Here is a 22,600-nt window from a genome sequence, read left to right on the forward strand (position 1 = left end):
GGATTCACTATAGTCCGGTTCACTATTAAAACGCAAAATTATTTTACTAAATTTTATACAATCAATACCTCGCATAATGCTGCTTCGATCAATCCGGATTCACTACAGTCCGGTTCACTATTATTACGTAAAATAATTTTTTAGTATATAAATGATCGTTAAGTCTATTTGTGCAGATTTTTGTATATATATTGCATTGCTATATATATAAGAACAATTATATTGAAATTTCTTTCTTTTATTATATAAACATATTATATTTCGAAAGGTCAATGGCCCTTAGCGGCAATTGACTTTTTGTTTTACTTTTATTTTCTTACATGAAAATACGCCATCGATTGCATCTATTTAGAAGGGGTCTATATCGCAAGCCCGACAACCGAAAGACCGACTATTGAAATCCCGACGTTCGAAATCCCGAGTGTATCGAAATCCCGGCTCGCTCAAAATCTCGACGTTCGAAATCCCGACTATATCGAAATCCCGACTATGTCAAAATCCCGACTACCATAATCCCGACAATCAAAATCTCGACAATCTAAAACTTAATCGGGCTTGCGATTGCCACCGATTTAGAAGATCCAATGTTGCTTGGAATAGAAGAATACTTAAAGCATCAAAAACACTCATTAGTTTCCAATAGTTACTTTATGTATAACAACATTGTCGATATTACTTAGATTACTCAATTAGTTAATCTTATCTACCAACCTTTGCGTAATATATAAATATATATCAAACGTACAAACTACTATTGTTTATTTGAACTGACAGGTCTAATTGACGTCATATGTACATAATAGTTGGCATACCTGACGGATAATTATACTTCTTACATTTTATATAACATTAAACAAAAAATATAAGAATGTAAATACTACATAATATATCTAACTAAATATATTTTTCATAAATTACTTACTATATTGTTGGATTAAGTTTTCTTTAACTATTGTTCTAATTATGTTTGTTTCATAATAAATGTATAAACAAACAAAATATAATTAGTATTAATCTTATATAATAGATTTGGCTAGGATGTGTTTTTTTATGTTACATAGTCATTTGTTTTTCTTCAAAGCGGTTGTGGTCAATAACTATGTACGTAATGTTTTTTTACTTTATAAAAAAATCTACTAGAAAATCATTCCATATAATTAAATTTAGCTTACTTATTTTTTTCAATAATTGCTTCATTTTCATAACTTGCTTTTTGCGATGTACTTTGAAATTAGTATCTATTAACCAGAGAATAATAATATGACTAGAACGTAAAACAAAAACCTTGAAACGTTAATAGACGAAAATCGTATTTTGTTTATATAACAATATCCCACTTATTCCGGCTTCGATCCGGATTCACTATATCACAATTTTAATGTAAATAGAGCAAATTAAATTTAGAACACAACAGTATTTTCGTACACAAAAATTATCAGTTTATTAGTCAAATTTATTTTTTGGTTCCTCGATTAGTCCGGTATATTGGTCGAACCAGACTATGCAAGGTATTGCTATACTTATGAACAGCGTGAATGTATCTTCAATTTGTTCTTTTGTTACATAAAGCAATGATCATGCAATGTTATAATAATTGTGAAAGTGCGTTATGTTTTTAAAAAGCGTCACGAAAGAAATTTCACGTTTCTTTTTCTTTGTAAATGGGAGAAATGCATATAGTTAAAAAAAAATAAGCAATCTAATGAATACAAAATCACCAGGATGTGAGTCTCGTAAACTTTGCGAGCGTTGAGAAAAGGAAGCGAATTTTACCATAACTCCGTGCGGTGCATTAATGTTTCCCAAATTTTTAGAAATACCCAAATACAAGCGTCAAAAATAACAGCAATTTAGATATTTATTCAAATTTACAAAACACTTACAAACTGGTTATTCACCTTCCAAAAAACCACGACAAAATTTGTTTGTTTGTTAATACTATTTACTATTAACCCATTTCATGCAAACATTTGTGGTATTTCATTTTGAAACTGCGATTGAACTTAATTTGTTCACTTTTAGCAGTTGGCACAACGACGATAATCGTTATGAGCATAGTCCTCTGGTGGTTTGCGAAAAAAAAAAACTTATGTAACTGCATGCAAATAGCGGTGAGTGAGAGATTTTGTAGGTCGTTTGCGCAAAACCCGCGTCCAATCCATTATCATCTTCGGAAATCTCACTCGAGCTAAGTGCTTTTTGCTCTTTTCATTGCGTTTCTGCGACTCTTTACGATTTTTTTTTCCTTGTTTCAAAAAGGAAACAACAAAAAAAAAACATAAACGCACGTAACAATGACTCGGTAATCTTTTATGCAAGTACATTTCCATTTTAGAAAATAAATTAAAAAAATATATAGAAAAGCGACGATCTCCGAATGGCGCCGAACGTGGGGCAGGACTCTGGGCCGAGCGTCGCGCGCTCCGTCAGTTCCTTTTCGTCCTTTGAGTGGTCACGTCCGACGTCGGAGCGAAAGCGCGCGAGCGTCTTCAATACGAAGGAAAACACGTTGAAAAGTTTGTGAATTTGTTTTTGATTGGTGGTGGCATTTCAATAATACTCTAATTGGGGATTTACTTGTTAGATAAGTGATGGTTAAGTTGTGATGTGTCTGATTGCGACTGGTTAAAAGAGAATATGGATACCACTTCCGTGATCGAAGGCACCGTCAAGTTTCGCGATGGGAAGAAGGTGAGATTCGAGCCATATATTCTAGGGGTTGTCGGAATGGAATTGGAAGTTGTGTTGTTGTCATCGACGTCTTCTACAGTTGTTGTCCTCAGACGAATCGAATACGTTGCATATTTCGCGTAATTACCTGCCGGAGTTTTGTTCCCAGTGATTTTTTCTGCCTGTCGAAACTACCTGGTATTTGAGGTGAAAGGACCTGGGTTCGAGGAAAAACAGAAGAAAAAAAGTACGCCTCTCGTGCATTCTTCTCATCTTCTCAAATAAAACGCGTCGTTTTGCGAGACCGGCAAATATTTGTAATGGATTCTTGTTATCACGCCATTATCAGTTTACCGCGCTCTTCAAAACCTTGGGTTTTCTTAGGTAACACTTCTTATGTGTCACCTAGGTAAAAAAAATCAACCACGAAGAGAGACCGCAAAAACGTATACGTTTAGATGAACGTGATCTTAAAAGCCAATTCGATGAATTATTTACAATGATTTAGCGCAAAAAGTAAAGTCCAAAGTTGCCTCTAGCGAAAACAAGTCAAAGAATACGGCAATTAATAACGAATTTCTGACGTTTTAATCGACGCAAAATTCTATAACCACATTTTTGTTACTAGTTATTTAGAGCTAAAACTGTATACAAAAACGAGGATGACCTTTGTCATTCAGCGTCTAATAGAAAGGCAGGATCCGTACACAAGAGAAACAACTCATAAAAGCTGCATAATAAACGCGTCGAGCAAATGCGAAACACGATAAAAATAGTACATCTTAACAAGTCTTAAAATTACATTTTTTTTTTTTTGCTGCAACTGGACCAGAACTTTGGGTTCAAAGAATTAGGTTCGAACAATATAATCTACCTGTTAATAGCATCCCGAAGACCTGTTAAAATGTTTCCCAACCTTACGAGAATATATTTTTTTTAGTAAAAAAAAAACATGAGTAATAGACCATTAAAATAATCGTTTATCGAAATCCTTGAGAGGTGATGCAATTCGGATGGTTCGATAAAACGATATTTCGCAAGCGTTTTCGATGAAGCAAAATGATGTTCTCCGTTCTTTTTGTTTTGCGGATGGAGGAAGTTTTTTTTTAAATATTTTTTTCGGGGAAAATATGTAAATGGAAATTGGACTAGCGAAAGTTTTCCGTAAATTAGTTTTTATCCGGGGCGAATCTTTTCGTGAAGTGTTGAGATTTCGGGCTAATTAATGGAGAGATTCCGATCTGCTCGGCCTTTTCTCCGTCTCCAGCTCGTAATGCCGGGTAACAGTAATAGAAAAAAAAAAGAAGTGGAAGCATACAGAAGGAAGAAGAAGATTAAATAACGCGCTGCGGAGGAAAGCGAGAGTGTTTTCAACTCGTTCATTTTTATGTTATGGAATGGAGAGCAGACGCGTACTGAAAGACATGTTTTAACCATTCTCCGGTAATTAGTTCTGTTGTTGAAAAGTTAAGAAAACTTATTGATTATAGTATTTTTTTGTTTTGTTGCGAACATGTAGGGCGATTAACTGGAGTTTCGTTGTAATCTCTAGTGAAAGAAGAGCGATATGTTTTGTACTTGTCATAACAGTTGAAAAGTAGGCAATTCATGTAAACGCTATCATTACAAGTGCGATTACGCACGCACAGTGCGGAATGTTCGCTTATTGTATGGTTATCATCCAATATACGGGTTGTTGTATTAACCTAGTATTCAATAAAATCCATTATATTTAGAATCATTCAAGTATATTTGCATCATGAGTATTCTTATTACGATTCAAATTTATATAGTTTCATGCAAGAAAATAAGATAAAGTATTTAAACTTTAAGCGTAGTAAATGAATAAGATTTTAGTGAAACTATCAACTCAATATAAAATAGTTACTCTTCCAAGTGTTGCAATTGTCTGTAACTAAACAATTGAAACAGCAAAGTGTCAACTAAATATGAAAATTAATTTTCATAATAGCAAAATTAAAATAAAGTTTTTGAACGAAACAACGAAATTTTGTTTATTATTTGTATACAATTTGTATATTCATATTTGTAAATGATTTTTCATACATTTGTGAACTGTCAAATTGCAGTTAACAATTTCATAGGAAATATTTGTATTGTTTAATAATTGAAATAAAAAAAGTTTATTGAATTAACTAGGAAAGTAAAATAATTTCAAAGGGCGGAAATTCCTGTATTCACTTTGTTACAGTTTATATTTTTTTTTGTTATGATTTCTATGTACCGATCATTTATGTATAAAAAAAATGTAGGTACAAATTTTTTACAATTTTTATTTTGCTCAATTAAAATTTTGTTTTTTTATATTTTTAAACCGGACTAAGTGAAAATGTTAAAGTTTAATATTTGAGTGGTTGCAAATGCATTTACTTAATGTAATATTTACTGAGTTCACGTGGTTCTATTGCAAGATATACAAGCAAATTTGCAACATAAGGATTTCTCATTGCCATGTTTATAATAATAACCTGCCCTTAATGTATACTAACGTTTATATATTATGTATCGTATGCGAGAGAATAAGATAAAGTAATATCGAAATGGATCGGTCCGTAATGGGATTTGCGGAATTTGCACAAACTCTCGAAAATGGATTGCACGGCATCGTTTCATTTAATACATCCCCAAATAGTCGGTGATTGATTAAGGTCGCAGCGTGTGGTCTACTTCGGGGGTTCGTGAAGGATGTGGAAAATATTAAAAAAATATCAAATTTCACTTCTGCTACATATAATACGTATATATATATATTATTTTTTTTCGTTGCCTCCGTCGAGTTTTCGAGATGATTGATGGAAAAACGTGGAAAATCCCTACTTGTGGCTGCAAGCATATTTTCGCTGTTGATAAATCCTTGCTTGCATCGTGCGAAGAGCGTTGGAGGAGAGCAATCCTTATCTCGGCCCATTTATCTGAGCGGTTTGCGCAAATAAGGACGGACATCTGTCAGAGGAACACGCGAAAGCGAGATGCAGGCTCGATAACAGGATTGACACCTTTATCTAATCTATATTTGGCTTTTCGTTGCAAAAAAACATCAATTATGCTTTAACTATTTGCACTCTTCTCTCTATATATTTTCTATATTATTATCGAGAATAAAATGTAAGCCTTAAATCTCCACTTTTATTATTTGCGGACAAAGATCGTGTCGTTTGCGAAAACAAGGATTTATTATCTGTTTATGCAGGCCGGACTTCTTGAGGCCAGATGTCGCGGTTTCCTCCCGCCTCTCGCAACCCTCTTGGAGCCGAAGAACAAACTGCTTCTTGTGCTCAAGCGGGCAATAAAATCGACACCCAAAAATAAATGAACATACTAAGAGACAAAAATAAATCAACATAAAATTGCGGATGTGTCATTTTTCTTTATTTTTTTTCTTGGTTACACATTCAATTCCTTTTCAAGTTTTTCTACTGTCTCCGATAACGATTCTATTATTAGACAAGTTAAATTAACGACAAGACAATTAACGCAGTTATGTAAGGACTTCGTTTCATCGATTACAGTTTCTATTTTTATACCTATAATTGTTGTTTTTCCATGTTTCGTTTTGTGAATAATATAATAAACAGGAATAATGTTCAAAGTTTATTTTGTTGTTTGCTGTTTTGTTTGTGTAACGTAGAGGAAATATATTCTTTTACATGCAGACCAAACAATCAATATGATTAAAATAAACATTTTCATTATTAAAGTGTATTGACCTGTCCATGTTAATCATAACATTATCGTCTTCCATTTCCTCTTTACACTCTTCTTCGGCGTCTAACAAGTAAAACGCGTTCTTGTTGTTTCAAGCGTGTACAATTTAATTGAGAGTTGTCTGAAATATTAACATGTTTACGATTGCGTCGCGGTAAACGTAATTATTATAATAACTCAATTTGTGTAACTGTATTTACATAGGAGTTACATATTGAAACAATGGAAGTTAAACAGCGTTTGTTAATGATATTACTTGGATGGGTGATCGGCTCCTTTTACCAATTACAAACAAATACTATATACTTAAAGACTAGTTTATCAAATAATTAAGAAATTATATGAAGAGTAAATATATTTACGCAATTCACTGTAGGAAGTATACATATTGGATCTCGAGACGACTTATGAAAGTTAAACAGCATTTGTAAATGTCAGTACTTGGATGGGTAACTTTCTGTACTAGTATCAGACAATGTAAAGAATGTAAATGAATGAAATAATGGAGGAAATATAAACATGGAAGAACGAAGGTTTACGAGGATGAGGAAATGAAAAGTTGAAAACGGTTCATTGTGGCGCATCTCAATGCGAGTCGTGTTGAGGAAAATGTAATGAAAAGAAAACGCCTCTCACTAAATTCAATTTGTAATGCGAGTGTTTCGAAATTAATAGCCTTTCGTCAAACGATAGTACCGGATCGAGATAACACCTAGGGGTCACGAATCGTGTTTATATGATTTACTGTGCATTCCTTTAACATTATCTCTTTCTCTCGCGTTTATTAGTGCCCTTTCTTTCTCTCTTGGTACATTTTGCCCGATCTCATTTTCAGAGGTTTTCACAATTAACGCATCCCAATTACAAAACATCGATTCGACGTGCGGGAAAACAACAAAAAAAAATAAACAACGAATCGGGCTGTTACTGAAATGAACCGATCGTCGATTGTTTTTCACGGATTTTAATTAATGCCCCCCTCGCGCTGACTAATTGTTTGCACACCTTTTCATCGATTCCGTTTCGGAGAATCGAAACAAAAGGGTTGGAGAGCATCGAGTCGGGAGTGAGACAAGAACTCTTTCAATATCCTCGTGGATAGAAAATAATGAAAAGAAACACAAAATAAAAAAATAAACGGTAGCAGTCTGCGGTGCTAATTGGGGGTGAGAGAGGTGGTCGTGGTTGTCGGAATCGACGCGCAAGAAGTGGGACTCCCCGATGAGAGACCTTCGTTGTTTTTGTTTTTCTTGCGGCGTGCGGAATTTCGTTCCGGTGTCGGGTTTGGGGGTGGCATTGGTGGTGGCGTCTGCAGAAGGGGGATTTGGCAGCGGTGAGAATAATTAATTAATTCCTTCCCGGATCGAAGGTTTGCGCCCTTCCCGCCTTTGTACGATACTTTAATTAAATTCATTAGGGAGCACAGTTTAGGTGCGCTTTTAACTAGTTTAATGCTCGAATTACCCAACTATCTGATCGACGGCGAAGGCAGCGGAGACGACTAAGAAAACTTTACCTCATCTCTGCCATCCTCTAATGATTTTTCCCTTCACCCTTCGCCTACAATTAATTACGCCCATAGCACGCGTTTCACGAACACACACATCCACTAACGTCACTTACCTTTTAATCACGAAATATTTCACTGTTTGTTAGGATATTATCCTTCCAAATGACCATCAACAACGATATCCTTTTAACCCCTCCAAATTGCGTAACTTTATCCATTAAACAAATAGCAAAATAATCTATTAAATACCGGTTCTTTGTTTTAATAAAATCTATATTCAATAACCACAGGTTTAATTATCATTTTTACCTTGACTCATAAACGGAAACACGCCGTCAATTTTTTTACTTTGTACAGGAAATTGATTATTAATCGCCTTCAATGATGTACCTAAATATCGTTCAACACGTTAATTGACTGAAGAGCGAAGGTTAATGACCACTTTATATTTAATTCACCAGACATTAGGAACAACATAATATTATTTTCAAATCTATTTTTGTTTGTAAATAAAAATGTTACTTTAATAAATCTAAACTCACGTTATGAAAATGATACAATATAATGAGTAAATTAAAAATAAAATAATAAATTAAAAAAAAAATATAACATAAATTGGTTTAAAATCATCTGTTGATATAAATCTGCAGATTTTTCTAAATTAATTATAATGTTGCGTCCACACTATCCACGAAACGATACATAAATGTCATCTTACTGTGAAAATAATTCCGCTAACGCCAGTAACTAAATATGGTAACATAAATTTCTTTAAGTTGGTACACGTGTTAGCACTATATGTAATTACATCTGTCAGTACAGTATCACCGTCATCGGACTCCCAAGATAACCAATGACTACTACAAGTTAGAAAACTAGATTATGATAAGAGTTACTGATTTATGTGTATTTATTTGAAGCGAAAGGATGTCGTTTCGGTTACCGGTAATTCGAGGACTAATCATTACGTGCACAACATCAAATTAACTAACTAGTTATGAGCCTTAACGAGCTTTAACGTCTTCATTACATAAGATATAGAGAGAGCGTAAGAAGTTTTTGAGGCACAAAACTTCCAACCAGAAGTTACTTAGCATCGGTGCATATTTAGATTTATTAAGTTAGCTTCCGCCGTCTCGTTTAGAAGGGACCTCATGAATGAGCAGAAGAGTCATCAAGAAAAAAAAAATATGAAGAAAATACCGACGTGAGGACCTCATTCTAATCCGGGCAGATAGTGAGGATGAAATACGCGACGCGGCGCACTTACATAATCTCCCAAACAAATTTCGACATAATTTACGGCCCATTCCGTGTGTATAAATAGGCTAAACACAAGCGATATTTCATATTGTTGCCCTTTTTCCTTTCGATGTTATTTCCACTTTTTTTTTTCATTACATTCTTTTTTCACCCCAGTCGGCAATTTATTTTTTTTAACCGACAAAAATAATTTATGTGAAATATCAATCAGAGATGATTTCCACTGGAGGAGGAATGCCGTTCCATATTTCTCGCCTCCGAATCTGGATAAGTAATTACGCCCGCGCAATTATTATTACGCCAGTTTCATAACCGCCGTTTCATTAATAATCCCAGTATGCTTATGTTTTCGTTTTTAAATGTTGCTTTTGTCTCAAATTGCTTGGGATTTAAAGAAATAAAACAATCAGTTACACTGTCAAACCAACTATTTGTTATTGCTTAAAACGCATTATATATTGTTAAACTTGATATGAAATATTACATAAGTTGTAAAATTAAAGAAATTTGAGCAGTATGTACGCACCTAAATAAATTAATGATTGCTAAAGTGATTCGCTCATCTCTTAATTAGCATACTAATTACAATCGATTCACGGTAAATTAATTTGCGACAAAGCGACTAATAAAGCCCGCAGATAAAAGTTTCTTTGAAGTGTCAGTTTATGACGTGATGCTCGCAAATCGTTTACATTTAGAGCTTCTAAAGGTACGTACACATTACGCTGTATTTGACAAGTTAATTATAAAGTAACGAATTGAACCATACTAAATTCAGAGAAATATGATTGGGATAAATTCCATATAAACACTACAAATACATCTGTCAATTCAGTTTGACATGTGATTTATCACAATTATTAAACATGTCAAAGGTACAGGGAATACCTCGCATAGTGCGGATAATCGGTTCCGCCAATATTCCGTACTCGAGGAACTAAATACAGTCGATTCCGCTTAATAGGGACATCGATTAATCGGGACAGGGACCGGGATACAAAACCGAACAAATATTTGGAATTTCGGATTATTGGGCCAGCCTCTTAATATACCAGCCCCGATGTGTCCGGATTAAACGGAATCGACTGTACATACAAAAAAAAAACGGAAAATTTACCTAACAACATGTAATAACATAATATTTGCCAACACGATCCGCTTAAGTTTCAATTACCGTATTAATTACAATCGATTCGCCAATTAATTAACGACAAGGCGAGTAATGAGCCGTGAAAGCAGTGAGACAAAGTGTCTTTGAAATGTCATTTGTATGACGTGACGTCAAATAGAATTTGATATTTTCGCATCGAACAGATAAAATCCGGTGTGATGCTTCGAACAAACATGTATCCGCGATTTGGATTACGTGTGGCCGCATCACCTGATTAATCCACGACACCATTTTGTTGCCATTGAGGGATCGAATGTTGGCTTCGCGTTTTGCAAACAGCAGATAAGATAAAATTACATCGTGCTGTTGTAACTGAATACACACAATTTTACGTGACCTCAAAAAGGAAATTATATACCAGTTATTATTAGTAGACGTTGTAGAAAAAAAGGATAATACGAAGACTGAATGTAAATCAAATTTCAACGAGATTCTCGGATAACCCAGACGATCTAATTAACTCATATCCTGGATCTAGTCACTACACATCATCTATATATCAAATTAAATTATCCTTGGATTAGTATAATAAAATATTATAAGATTTAGTTTTCAGTTAGTATACTTATATAGTTTTACTAGAGTTAAAACCTAGTTAAATATACTTGTTTTTTCGTATTTTTATCAATAACTATTACAATTTTTCAATAAGTATCATCAAGATTTCAACCCAAGTTTATGTGATGATTAATTTATGATATTTATTTTCTAATTGGAACTACTTGATAGATTTAAAAGAGTCAAATGGATGAAGTATGTTGAGTTGAAAAACACCGGTATATTTTCAAACTTAATTAGTACTAATTAAAATAATACAGGTATTTGGCTACTCGCCTAATACTAATTAAAATATAATTTCTATATTTTAAAATAAGCTTGTGTTATTGGACCGCGACAAGAGGTTGAGGCGAGCGAATCAAACGGAAATTGGGTCTCCGTCCGTCGGCAGGATTCAATTAGTCGTTTATTAATTTTCTAAATCGTTTCTAATTGGAATCGATTCAGTTTAATTAAAGCGTGATCGCGAACAAAATCAGCTGAGCGAATTTCAATTGGTTTCGGTCAATAAATCCGCGAAACCGCTCTAAATCACAAGAACAAAGTGCAACGCAACCCGCGGTGTCAATGTCAAAACGCGAATTATTGCAACGCCGCACGAAATTCCAATTAAATTTGCCTACATTGATTTTCGATCAATTGAATGCACAAAAGCGGGGAAACGCGTGAAAGGAAACGAACGCTGCCTGCGACGAGTGCGTTACGCAAAACCAACGTTTAATTGTATCGCCTGTGGTAGAACAAACGTTACTTTTGTTGCCTTCAAAGCATTCAGATTGATTGGAAATCAATAAAAAGTTTGGTTGATTTTGAAATGGAATTGTTTGACTTTAAGTTTAATTAGTCATAAATTGTTCATTTCGTTTGCACAATTTATTTAAGTTACACCAATATGAATTCACTAATTTAATCATGTTATATAAGATTTAATCAATGTATGATGTATGAAGTTATATAAGTTAGTAAGAAATTAAAATATTTTAACCACGATATATAAGTCAATGTCAATGTAACATAGATTTTATGTATACATATATAAAAGTTCAATCAGAAGAAAATAATCAATGTTTACTTATAGATAATAAAAGTAATCGTATACAATCGATTCTCGTGTCTTAAGTACATTAAGATATGTTGATTGTATAAATTATATGATAATTACATTAATATAAGTACTAAACCATTTACAAACATATTTTGAACTTGTTAATTAACTTACAAAAAGATATATTTAGTCAAGTCACTAACCTTTTTAAGAATAAATATTATTCTCTTCATTTTGTTAAAGTCTCAAAAAATTCCACAGAAACAAAAATAGAACGTTTTTTTTCATTTAAAGAACATACATTAATTTTCTACAAAAATATTAAAATGTATAGTTCCTTCCTTTTCATTATTTGATCTATTAGTAAGAAATAAAATGCATATTTTGAAATTACTGAAAGTTTTGAATTTTATTGATAAAGTATAAAAAATAGAAGTAATTGGGGCAGAAAGACTTATGGTCAATAGCCCTTTGTAATAGTTAATCTTTTGTTTTACTATTATTATTGATGTGAATGAAAATGTTTAATTTTGTTTTTGACTACAATAAATATTATTATTAGAAGTAATTTTAATTTATTAACTATTTAGAGACATTAATTTGGTTATAAATTAATTTCAAATTTGTCACTATTACAATTTTCTTCAATACACAAAAGTATGAATTATAAGAATATTAAATAAAATGCGTGTACAAAGATATTATAAAATTATACATAAAAATATGTCAATAGAAATTTAGATTTGTTATTTATCAGAAATACAAAATATTATTAAAACAATTAATATATGATTTTTACAGTTTTAAAAAAGTGAAATGAGCATAAATTAACTTAATTGCCTCAGAAGCAATATTGATCATTTTATAACTGTCAAATATATAATTATTGAATGCTATATGTGGCTTTTCCCTATCATTGCGCAATTTTAGACCTAATGAAGCGTTTACAGTGTTCCACAATAGTCAGATAATTTAATGTTGGTTGAACAAAACGGCGGCAAATACCAATGGGACATTTCGAACGATATTTTCTAATTCTTCTAATTTGTGCCGTGTGTTCGGTGCGTAGTTTATGGATCGGCGTTTCGGTTCGCCGTGTAATTTACGGCCGCTGCGGCAGCAATAACAAGACCACCTTGTACCTAGGGCTTGTATACCGTTAGGGACGTATCGAATTTCCAGGTCACAATACGAATTTCGAGGGGCAGCAGCAGCAGCCTCCTCGCTTCAGCTCCTTATAGACGAACGTCGACAACAACACAACTACAATTCACCTCCGCTACCTACTGCTAATGGCTATAAACCAAACTCTTCTGTTCATTCTCATAATTTGTTTTTTTCTCTCTTTCTTTCCCCAATTTATGTTTTTTTCCATCTACGTGTGCGCGCCTCCAGTGGAAATCGAGGTGGTGCGTTATGACCAAGCTATCCCCGGTTGCAGGTAATTTATTTCACATATTTCTATTAATAATAGTTATAGACTGGACGATGGCATTCAGGGTTTGGTTGGTAGGTAGAGAAAAAGCTGCTCGGCTTATTCTTCTCCCTTTTTTTTCCAACCATCTGATAAAATTTTATCATCGCTGATAGCATTTCAGATATGGTCCGACAACTAACAGAAATAGTGTGTTTTCTTACCCTTAACAATCCTTTTTTATCAGTGACAGATTTATTCCACCTTTTTGACAGATATATTCAATTCAAATCCATTTACTTTAATAGCTATTCCCATTATAAGTAATGAAATTTGTCTCATTTATTCACAGTTATTAACTGACAAATTTACTGACATCTTAGTATTAGAAAGATTCCAAACATTTTATTTAATATTTAATGATTCTAATCAAATGTTATTTATTCTTATTTTATTCATTCTATTTTTACTTTTATAGTTTTAAAACTATATTATTATTTTTGTATTTACTGTTCATTTCTTATTTTAACATTTATATAATGTATTTTCTATAATGAAATTTGTCAGACACATTTTTTTTTTCACTGTTAAATCGACAAACTAAATAAAATACTTTTGATTTAATACACAAGATTTCAAAGCAAATTTATTCATAGTTTATTGTAAATTAGATAAAAATAGTTAAAACAAGATATTATTACTTATTTTGAACATTAAAATCAAATGAAATCAATGGACAATTTTTATTACTCATGTCAAAAAATTGTACAATCACCATTTGTACCATTTTATCCGATTTTCCGACATAACTTTATTAAAATAATTTGAAGCATGAAATTCGTTATTCCGACAAAATATTTTCATTATTATCAAAAAATCAATTAAAAACTATTTAAACAAACATTTAATTATACAATCAATATGAAAAAAAATAAATTACACAAAATATTAATAACTAACACGTTTGTCATTTTGATAACTTAAATTTAAAAAAATCAATTAACTTATTCATTTATCTTTTACACTAAACATTTATTCTTGATATAAATATAATCATTTTCCTGTACTTTAATTACTATTAAGGCTTTAGATGTGAATAATATATCCACAGTGTAATGACTTCAATTGTTTCCAAACTATAAGACAAAAAAGAAACAAATAATAATGGAACACCCCCTTTGTTGCACCGCAGTTATAATTATTATGTATCTAGTGACAAAGTGAAAACAAAAGGAAACAAATGAAAACGTACGGTGGGACAATATGCAAATGAAAATGATTAATTCAACAGCGCAAACGTATATGATTCTCTCTTTTTTTTTGTCTCCCTCTCTCTGTGCGATTCATGTGAAACCTTTATTACTTTATCCGTCTCCATATTCGTTATGACATTTACCACAATTTATTTACATCGTTTATATGCTTTCGTTAAATATTTATATCAGTCACAATTTAATCAAGATTTTTTTTCAAATTATCTTAATTTTTAAGGTAATTCTAACGAACTGTATATTTATTTTGAGCTAGTTGAGCGTTTAAACTCTTCTACTAAACCAAGCTTTTTTGAACGATACGAATACTTAAGTTTTTATAGTTAAGCAAGGGATGATAAAGTGATATAGATGATAGAAAGGAATTCTACTGGAACGGAAGCGATTTGTTGCAGTAATAAGTTTTATTACGAAACATAATTCATGGTTCAAATGATAAGTGTAAAGTTAAAAAAAACTCTGACAATTCTTCTTTAAAAAAAAATGTATATAAAACATATTGCTTGCACGTGATATTCAATTTTAAGCATTTTTTTGAATGCTTCATTTATATAAGAATGTCAATGTCATTTTGCTTGCAGTGTGTTTTTCTACGAAATTGTACGTAATTTTGAATACGGGAAAAACGTTGACGTAATATCGAAGTAACAATGAGGGAAAAATGCTTGGTAATAGTTCGATCATTCATTTTGATAGATAGTAAATTTATTGGAAATGATGCAATATGGCGTTTCCGGAAAGCAGATGTAATTTAGTAACAAATAACATCAGGAATGCCTAGAAATCGGAAGCTTATTTGACAGCTGCAGTTCGGCGTTTTTGCACCATTCGTTTAATTAAATTGCATAAGGATCCCGTTGTGCAATGAAACGAAATTCTTCTAAATTGCGTCCATTCGAGGATGCTACGTTGAAATGCACACGCGAAACTCTAGCCGCAACCCTCTGGCACACCGATGACAGCCAGGGCAGCCACCCCATTCATCATCATCGCACCACCCCTTAGGATAGACAACGCAAAGAGAGAGAGAGAGACTGACAGCAATTATTTTCCCTCTTCGACATACACACATTTTTTTTCTGTCACCCCAGACCTTTTTATTTTTATTTCATATTTTTTTTCGTATCCACACCAAGACAGTTCGAGACTTCTTCGAGTTTGTCAGGGGGACACGTGTGTGTGTGTGTATGAGCTCAATTAAAAAATAATTACCCCCATCCTCCCCGCAAGAATAACACGGCGCAATGGAAATTTAGGGACCCTTATTATTTTGAATATTAAAAATGATTACTCAGTTCTTTAACGAACGGAAGAAGCTCCGTAACGATCAGCTGTAATCCATCTCAAAACTGTCAGTCCCTTAATTATTACATAATCACATTTGATTGAAAGTTATATCTGTGATCAAAGATATAAATTACACAAATTTTGTTTTTATGAATATGTATTTATTCATTCAGTTTAAAATTAAAGTTAACTAGCGATACTAATATTCGGATAACGAACAGCTTACCAACAGTCTGACGTTACGTTTGGGAGTTAACGCTAATGGTGATATTAAGCTTAAATCGATGATGATTATGAACATTTCGGATAACGAACATTGTTTTTGACCGGATTATGTTCGTCAACCGATCATATTTAATCAAAAGTAATATAGAAACAGATCACATTTATAAGTTACATAAAAAAATGAATGTAAAAGCAGTAAGAAAAATTGAAAAACTACGTATTTAATATCGTTAAGTTCACACCGTAATATTGTGTAGAAGTAAAGTTAGCCCGAACTGCGAGTATCAGAATTGAATGCGAGAATCCTCGTGAGATACGTTTTATTTTGCCGGCATCAAAGCAGCTCTCGGTCTAAGTAAGAGGAGATGAAGTGAATATATTTATTAAGTTTTTAAGAGACTTACGGAGAGAGAAATCCATAAGAGATGAGAGAAAGAGGGACAAAACAAGGAGAGCAAAAAAAATGAGAGAGAGAAAGAAAGAGAAGAATAAGGAGCGCCTCTTTCTTGGCAACTCGGAGAGTCGAGCGAGCGCAATCTTATTTATATGAATCCGCGAAGGGGCGAAGTTTCTTGCATTCGTAAAAATAAGGGAAAGTTTCTTCTTTGGAGTGCTCGAAATGTAGATTGATTTTATCGTGTGCACGTGAACAGCTTCTTCCTCTTCCAACACATACATAGCCACAGCCACACACAAAACAGGAATCAAAAAGCTATTAGCTATATGCACAAACCGAGAGCTTTTTTCAATTACTTAATACATTCCATCTCTATCAGTATATATTTTTTTTATTCTGTTTATTTCTTTTTTGCTTCACAATTGTTCAACCCCGACGTCACGAAATATATCATTTAAGCCCACCCAAATAGGATTTGATCTGGGGATTCCCGGAATTGATTCGTGATGGGCCAACAGATCCAATAAAATATTAGATTATGCCATCCTTTTACGGTTTGATTTACCATCTGGGTGGTCAATACGATGGATGAATAAAATGATAATCTTTTTCGTTTTTTTTTTCTTTTCGAGGGTGGATGAACGAGATTATTTTATGTTTCGATCTAGATTCGAGATTCGACTGGTTTCGGATCGCACGCTGCGCTACTCTACGTCCGACGATTTTCACACAACAATTAATTGCTACCTATTACTGAACGGACTTGAACTTTGTTCATCGTAAATCATTGAACTGCTCCAGTTACACACGCTCATCTTCGAGGAAATTAACATCTCTTTGGCATCTGTCAAAATATTACCATAACACATTTCCATCAAGATTAATCGTTTATTCTGGCTCTCTTTTTTTTATCTTGGTTTGCTTCAAAATCCCCAATCTCCATGATTGATATTCATATACTTAGTTAAAATTTGATACATTCAGAAGTGATTTTTTAATTTAAACATTCTGTTTACTGTGGTGCAAATATATTTCCAAATATTATTTTCATTATGAATGTTTTTTAGACAAAGTTGCGCGGATGTAGAAGAAATCGTATTGGGGTTTCAAAGATGGCGTTTTATTAACTACATCACATCGCTTACACTTCTCTACTTAATACCTTATACTCAACTAATACTCTTCTACTACTCTCTAACTAATGTTTAATAAAGTTCTCCTCCATACTTAACTCCTCCGAGCTATGCGTTCCTCGCTAACTTCATGGTGTGCATTTTTGCCACCACTGTTGGGCTCAACCAATTAATGTATATATTGATCATAGGAACTACCATTTTTTATAAGAAATTCACGTTTAATTATATTATGTGTTATTTCAATTATATTTTAGTGATACAATCAAATTTCACTTTAATAGAAGTGTATAAATCTAAATCGCAATTATTATATGTAAAAGTAAAATGAAAGTACAAAATATACATAATAATTGAATTTGTTTACGAAATGTGTAATCGATTAAAGAAGCCATATAAATAAACATTGTTTTGTTAGAAGACTTAACTAAGTTTCTTGTATCTGCGTTTACTTAGACTTATAAGCTTGTTTTACAAGGACTTGTACAAGTTATTCACTCCAATATTAATTATATTTAAACGATCGTACTACAAGTTACACAAGTAGTGGGTTCTCACCTTTAAAAGCTTGCATATAGATAAGTGTTTTGATATGTGTAACACGTTTCAGAATGTGATGGTTATAATTAAATAATATAATTAACGAGTGGCGGGAAGAACTGATGAATATGGTCGAAGTGACAAAAATGAAATAATAATGCTTTGCGATGTAGTCCACAGAGAGAGTGCATCAATTGATTATTCTGTGACAGGTGTCAAATCAGGTCTGCGGGGAATATGCGGGTAGGAGGTGGCTGGCTTTATTATTTCTGCCCTGCATGTTGACATTAACTTTTATACATCTCCGGTGAAGTTAATGAAAAATGTGTTTTAAAACGTTTTCCTTGTCGCGCGTCAGAAATGACGGGGAGAAAAGAAGAGATAGATAGAGAGAGGAAAAAAGGGTGCTTTCCAATGGTTTCGGAATACAGAACCATTGTGTGTGCACACACTCATGCAGATGCCATAATAGGCGTCGGTTCAATCAGTCAGCGCTACCAAATATTGACAGTAGCTGCGGCTTCCCGGCGCGCCGCCACCATCCCCCCATTCTAATAATTATTATTTCATATCGTCGACGCAAAACCCTCTCGCTCCGCACTTGCCGTTTGCCAAAAGAGCAAAACGCAAACGTTGCGCAACGATAAATCATTGTTTCGCTTTTGAAAATTTCCGGTTTCGCCGGCGTGCAGGAGGAGGTGGAGGGTAGCTCTGGTGGCGTCAGAGGGACGCAGGCGCCGAAACCACCCCCGCACCCCACCGGACCTACGTGAATTATTTCGCGACTTCCGAAAACAAAACCCGTCGCGAATTGTTTTCGCTCACATAAATTATCGCCGCAAAAACGCAAACAATAATCGAAAAGCCAACCCTACCCGATGTCTATAGATATATATAAACAGAGGGAATCGAATCACTCGGAGTTGGAATTCAATTTGCGGCTTTGCTTCCGAGTAGAACAAAAGGAAACAATATCAATTGTTAATGAGGGCGACACCTTGCGGCACTCAGCTTTATTAAATTCTTGCTGCTGTTGTTGTTGCTTCCGGTTTTCCGCCTTCCAATCGACATAACTTCGCGAAACAAAATGCAGTTAGTATACGGATGGACACTTTCCATGCGGCAGTTTGGATTAAATTAAAGATTGTAGAGTGTATGAGTGAGAGAGAGGGGAAACAAATGGTCCGAGTGCGTGATTCAATTATCGCCGGCGTCAGCTGTGTCAGCATCGGCGGCGTCAGCCCGCCGTAAATCCCCCGGTAATTAGTTACAGAATGAAATCGGTAGACAACTCAGCGGCCTATTTATAAATGTATATCCTCCTCAACTCGCGTACGCCTAATTTTACTCCGAAAACTATTACAGAACTCATTTTTTTTTCCCTATTTTCTCCGCCGTTTCCTCATTTTCATTCTCCCCCCTCGAACGCAATTAAGGGCATCCGGAAGGGAAAAAATGCGTCAAAAACTATTATCGATTGCATAAATCAACGCACTCAGAGCAAAATAAAAAAACGCGCCGGCAGTTGACAGTTTACGTTGGCGTCCTGCCTCTATTATTTGCAGATGCGAAATGTACAAGAGGAAAAACTTCATGTTTATGGCGGACAGCTGACTCGCATTTAAAAGTGAATAATAAAAACGCTGCTGCCATCTATTTACGATGTTGGCGAATCCATTCATCGTCGTCTTTTTCAAATTTGTTCCTTCTGATGAACAATTTGTTTGCCCCTGCAAATATTTGCCACTTCGCCGGGATAAAATCTCGTCCAGAGGATCACAAATATTTGATCCAGAACGTAAATAAACGAACAAATTTCGAATGAAATTATTACATTTTTCCATCTCGCAAATTCAACTAGGTTACAAATATAGCAAATCCAATTACATTTTATCTCAATGCTTCTAAACTCAATTAAAGTTATTTTTTCTTTGAATTGAATCATTAAAAATCCGATACGAACGCTGCAAGTTTGAATTTAGACCCAATTGAGAAACGCCAAAAATTATAGTAAATAAGTTCAGCTTTAGTTACCTAGATTTCGTAAACACATTATTTCAAAAAGTCACGATAAATCAAATTTTAGACAATTTACATATGAAATTAGAATGTGCAATTTTAAAAACAAGCAATGCTAAAATTATGAAAGCGATATGCAAAGTTTACTTATAATACACGTTAATATGTATGAATATTTGACTTTCTCGAAAGTCTAGAATCATTAGTATTTACACAGTTTTGATAATATTTGTGTAATATTTGTCAGTGTCAATATTTGTCAGTTTTCCGAAAATTGTAGTAAATTAAAATATAAATCTACACTTAGAAAAATAAGATTTTTTTTGGATGAATGGAACACTTAATGGAACACTTATTAAATCCTGAACTTTTCACGGAACACCTTGTTTATTTTGTAAAATTTAAAAAAATGTGAAAAAACATTCATTATTTATTTAGTAATTATTTCATTCCAGTTTTTGACAGATCACTTATTAACTTTTCACGGATCACGGAAATCCAGCTTTGAAGGTTTCATTTTTAAAACAAAGTTAATTTTCAAACAGACTGGAAATAATTTTGCAATAGAAAATGAATATTATTTTATGATTATCTTAACATTTCATTTAAAATGTGTTAATCCATTTAACCTTTGCTTTATCTAACAGATTAAATGCCAATAAATTTATAAGTGGTTTTAATTTATTATATTATTTCTTAGACACAATGTTTTCTACATTCTCATCTAAATGGTTTTGATATATTGGCCTATTGTGATGTAAAATAGTGTAGTCTAAATTATTGTTAATGCGACTTTATATATTAACTTATTTCAATAACTAACTTATTTAATTTAATTATTTACTAAGACAATTCCTGCTACAAAATATATATTTGAACTTTGATGAAATATCTCAATAAGTTTAGTAGAAATACATTCATACAATTTGATGTAAATTATAATAGATTTGAATCTGTTTAATAATAAAATAATAATAGTCACTTTGATTATTTTGGTTTAAACTCTGCGGGACATTCATTTTCAGTTTGCAAAGTAATCCGTTACATGTGTACACATAATGAAAACGAAATGCAAACTTTACTTTGACGACGAAAGCCGCAATGTGTATTATTAATATTTGGTTTTCGCTTGCACCCAGAGCCATCGGTATTTGCATTTTTGAGTGAGTTTATTTTTTGTTGCGCAAATACTTTGCATAAAATATGGAGGCATTAAAGTAATTTCGCTCAAAGTGATAGAGAGAAGTTATCTTTTTTTTTTATTATTATATATACATATTTTTCGCGCGCGCACGGAAACAAAATGGAAAAATTGCGATGCGCATAAATTTGGAACAAATTTTGCATCTCATTTGCGTCGAATGTTTTCCATTTTTCGTAATAAGGAGGGCCGAGGAAAGATGCAATATTAACAAAAAAAAAGAAGCGTAATGTCAAATTCCGATTGCGGCGTCATCTAGCCGAGGTTATAAAAAGCTGAAATGAAATTTTTAATAAAAAGTGCATTTCATTATAATCCCCTTGAAGCATGATTATTATGTTTAAAAATAATAATAATGAGGGAATGAAGGGTGTGCATTACATATTTTAGTGGAACGAAATTAGTTTCGTGCTCGTAAATGAATTAAAACAATTTCGCCGAGTGTACGTACGTTGAGAATAGAAAAATAAGCGAGCTGAATATAAAGAGAATGAGAAGCATAACGTGGATGTCATATTAGTCGTTGCGAGTGTATGTGGGTGTGTGGGAAGAGAGGAAGTTAATTTGGGCCGGAATTAAAACTGCGCTCCGGGCATTCGCCTAATCCCGCGTCCACATTACGACCGGCCCAGTTATTTATTTACATAATCCGTATAGCTGCAACAAAGTTACGTCCGTCCGTCCGTATTTCCGGTCCTGACGTGGCACTCACCTATCCTATTCACTCCAAATTTTTTCTTCTATTTTTCACAATTCCCCATATGCCCTGTTAACTCCAAACAAATCGAACAGCAACAACGACGAAAACACACATTGATGGATATATATTCAGAGAAAGAGCATCAAAAACGTTTCAAGTAAACAAAAAGAACGGCTTTTTTGCGCTGTATGGAAGAGGGATGTTTTATTGAGCGAAGGGATAAGGGAGAAGTAGAAACAATCATTAATACAGCTCAAACTCTAATCATCTGTCGAGTGTCTGTGACAACTTAGTTATGTCGACGCGGAGGGAGGTGTTGTGTCCTCCGAAAAATGAAACGCATAGAGAGAGAGAGAGAGAGAGAGATGGGGGGTGTCGTAATAATAATTTGTCAAAACGATCGGAAAAATAAGAAGAAGAATACGCAGTAATCCAATGAAAATCACTTCCGGTTTACGTGAGACACGCAC

At 33.4% G+C, this 22,600-nt stretch overlaps 1 protein-coding gene across 1 annotated transcript in view; it reads left to right on the forward strand.

The window, feature by feature from the left end:
- Positions 1-2,420: 2,420 nt before the first annotated feature.
- The window catches only part of LOC108561284, a 71,749-nt gene continuing 51,569 nt past the window's right edge, over positions 2,421-22,600 (forward strand). The window contains exons 1-2 of the mRNA XM_017919146.1: positions 2,421-2,691; positions 13,339-13,384. Of these exons, the coding sequence (XP_017774635.1) occupies positions 2,638-2,691; positions 13,339-13,384 (100 nt within the window). The 5' untranslated portion in view covers positions 2,421-2,637. The remainder of the gene's footprint in view (positions 2,692-13,338; positions 13,385-22,600) is intronic.

The sequence above is a fragment of the Nicrophorus vespilloides genome, unplaced genomic scaffold, assembly GCF_001412225.1.
Source record: "Nicrophorus vespilloides isolate i.1.1-1 unplaced genomic scaffold, Nicve_v1.0, whole genome shotgun sequence".
Lineage (NCBI taxonomy): Eukaryota > Metazoa > Arthropoda > Insecta > Coleoptera > Silphidae > Nicrophorus > Nicrophorus vespilloides.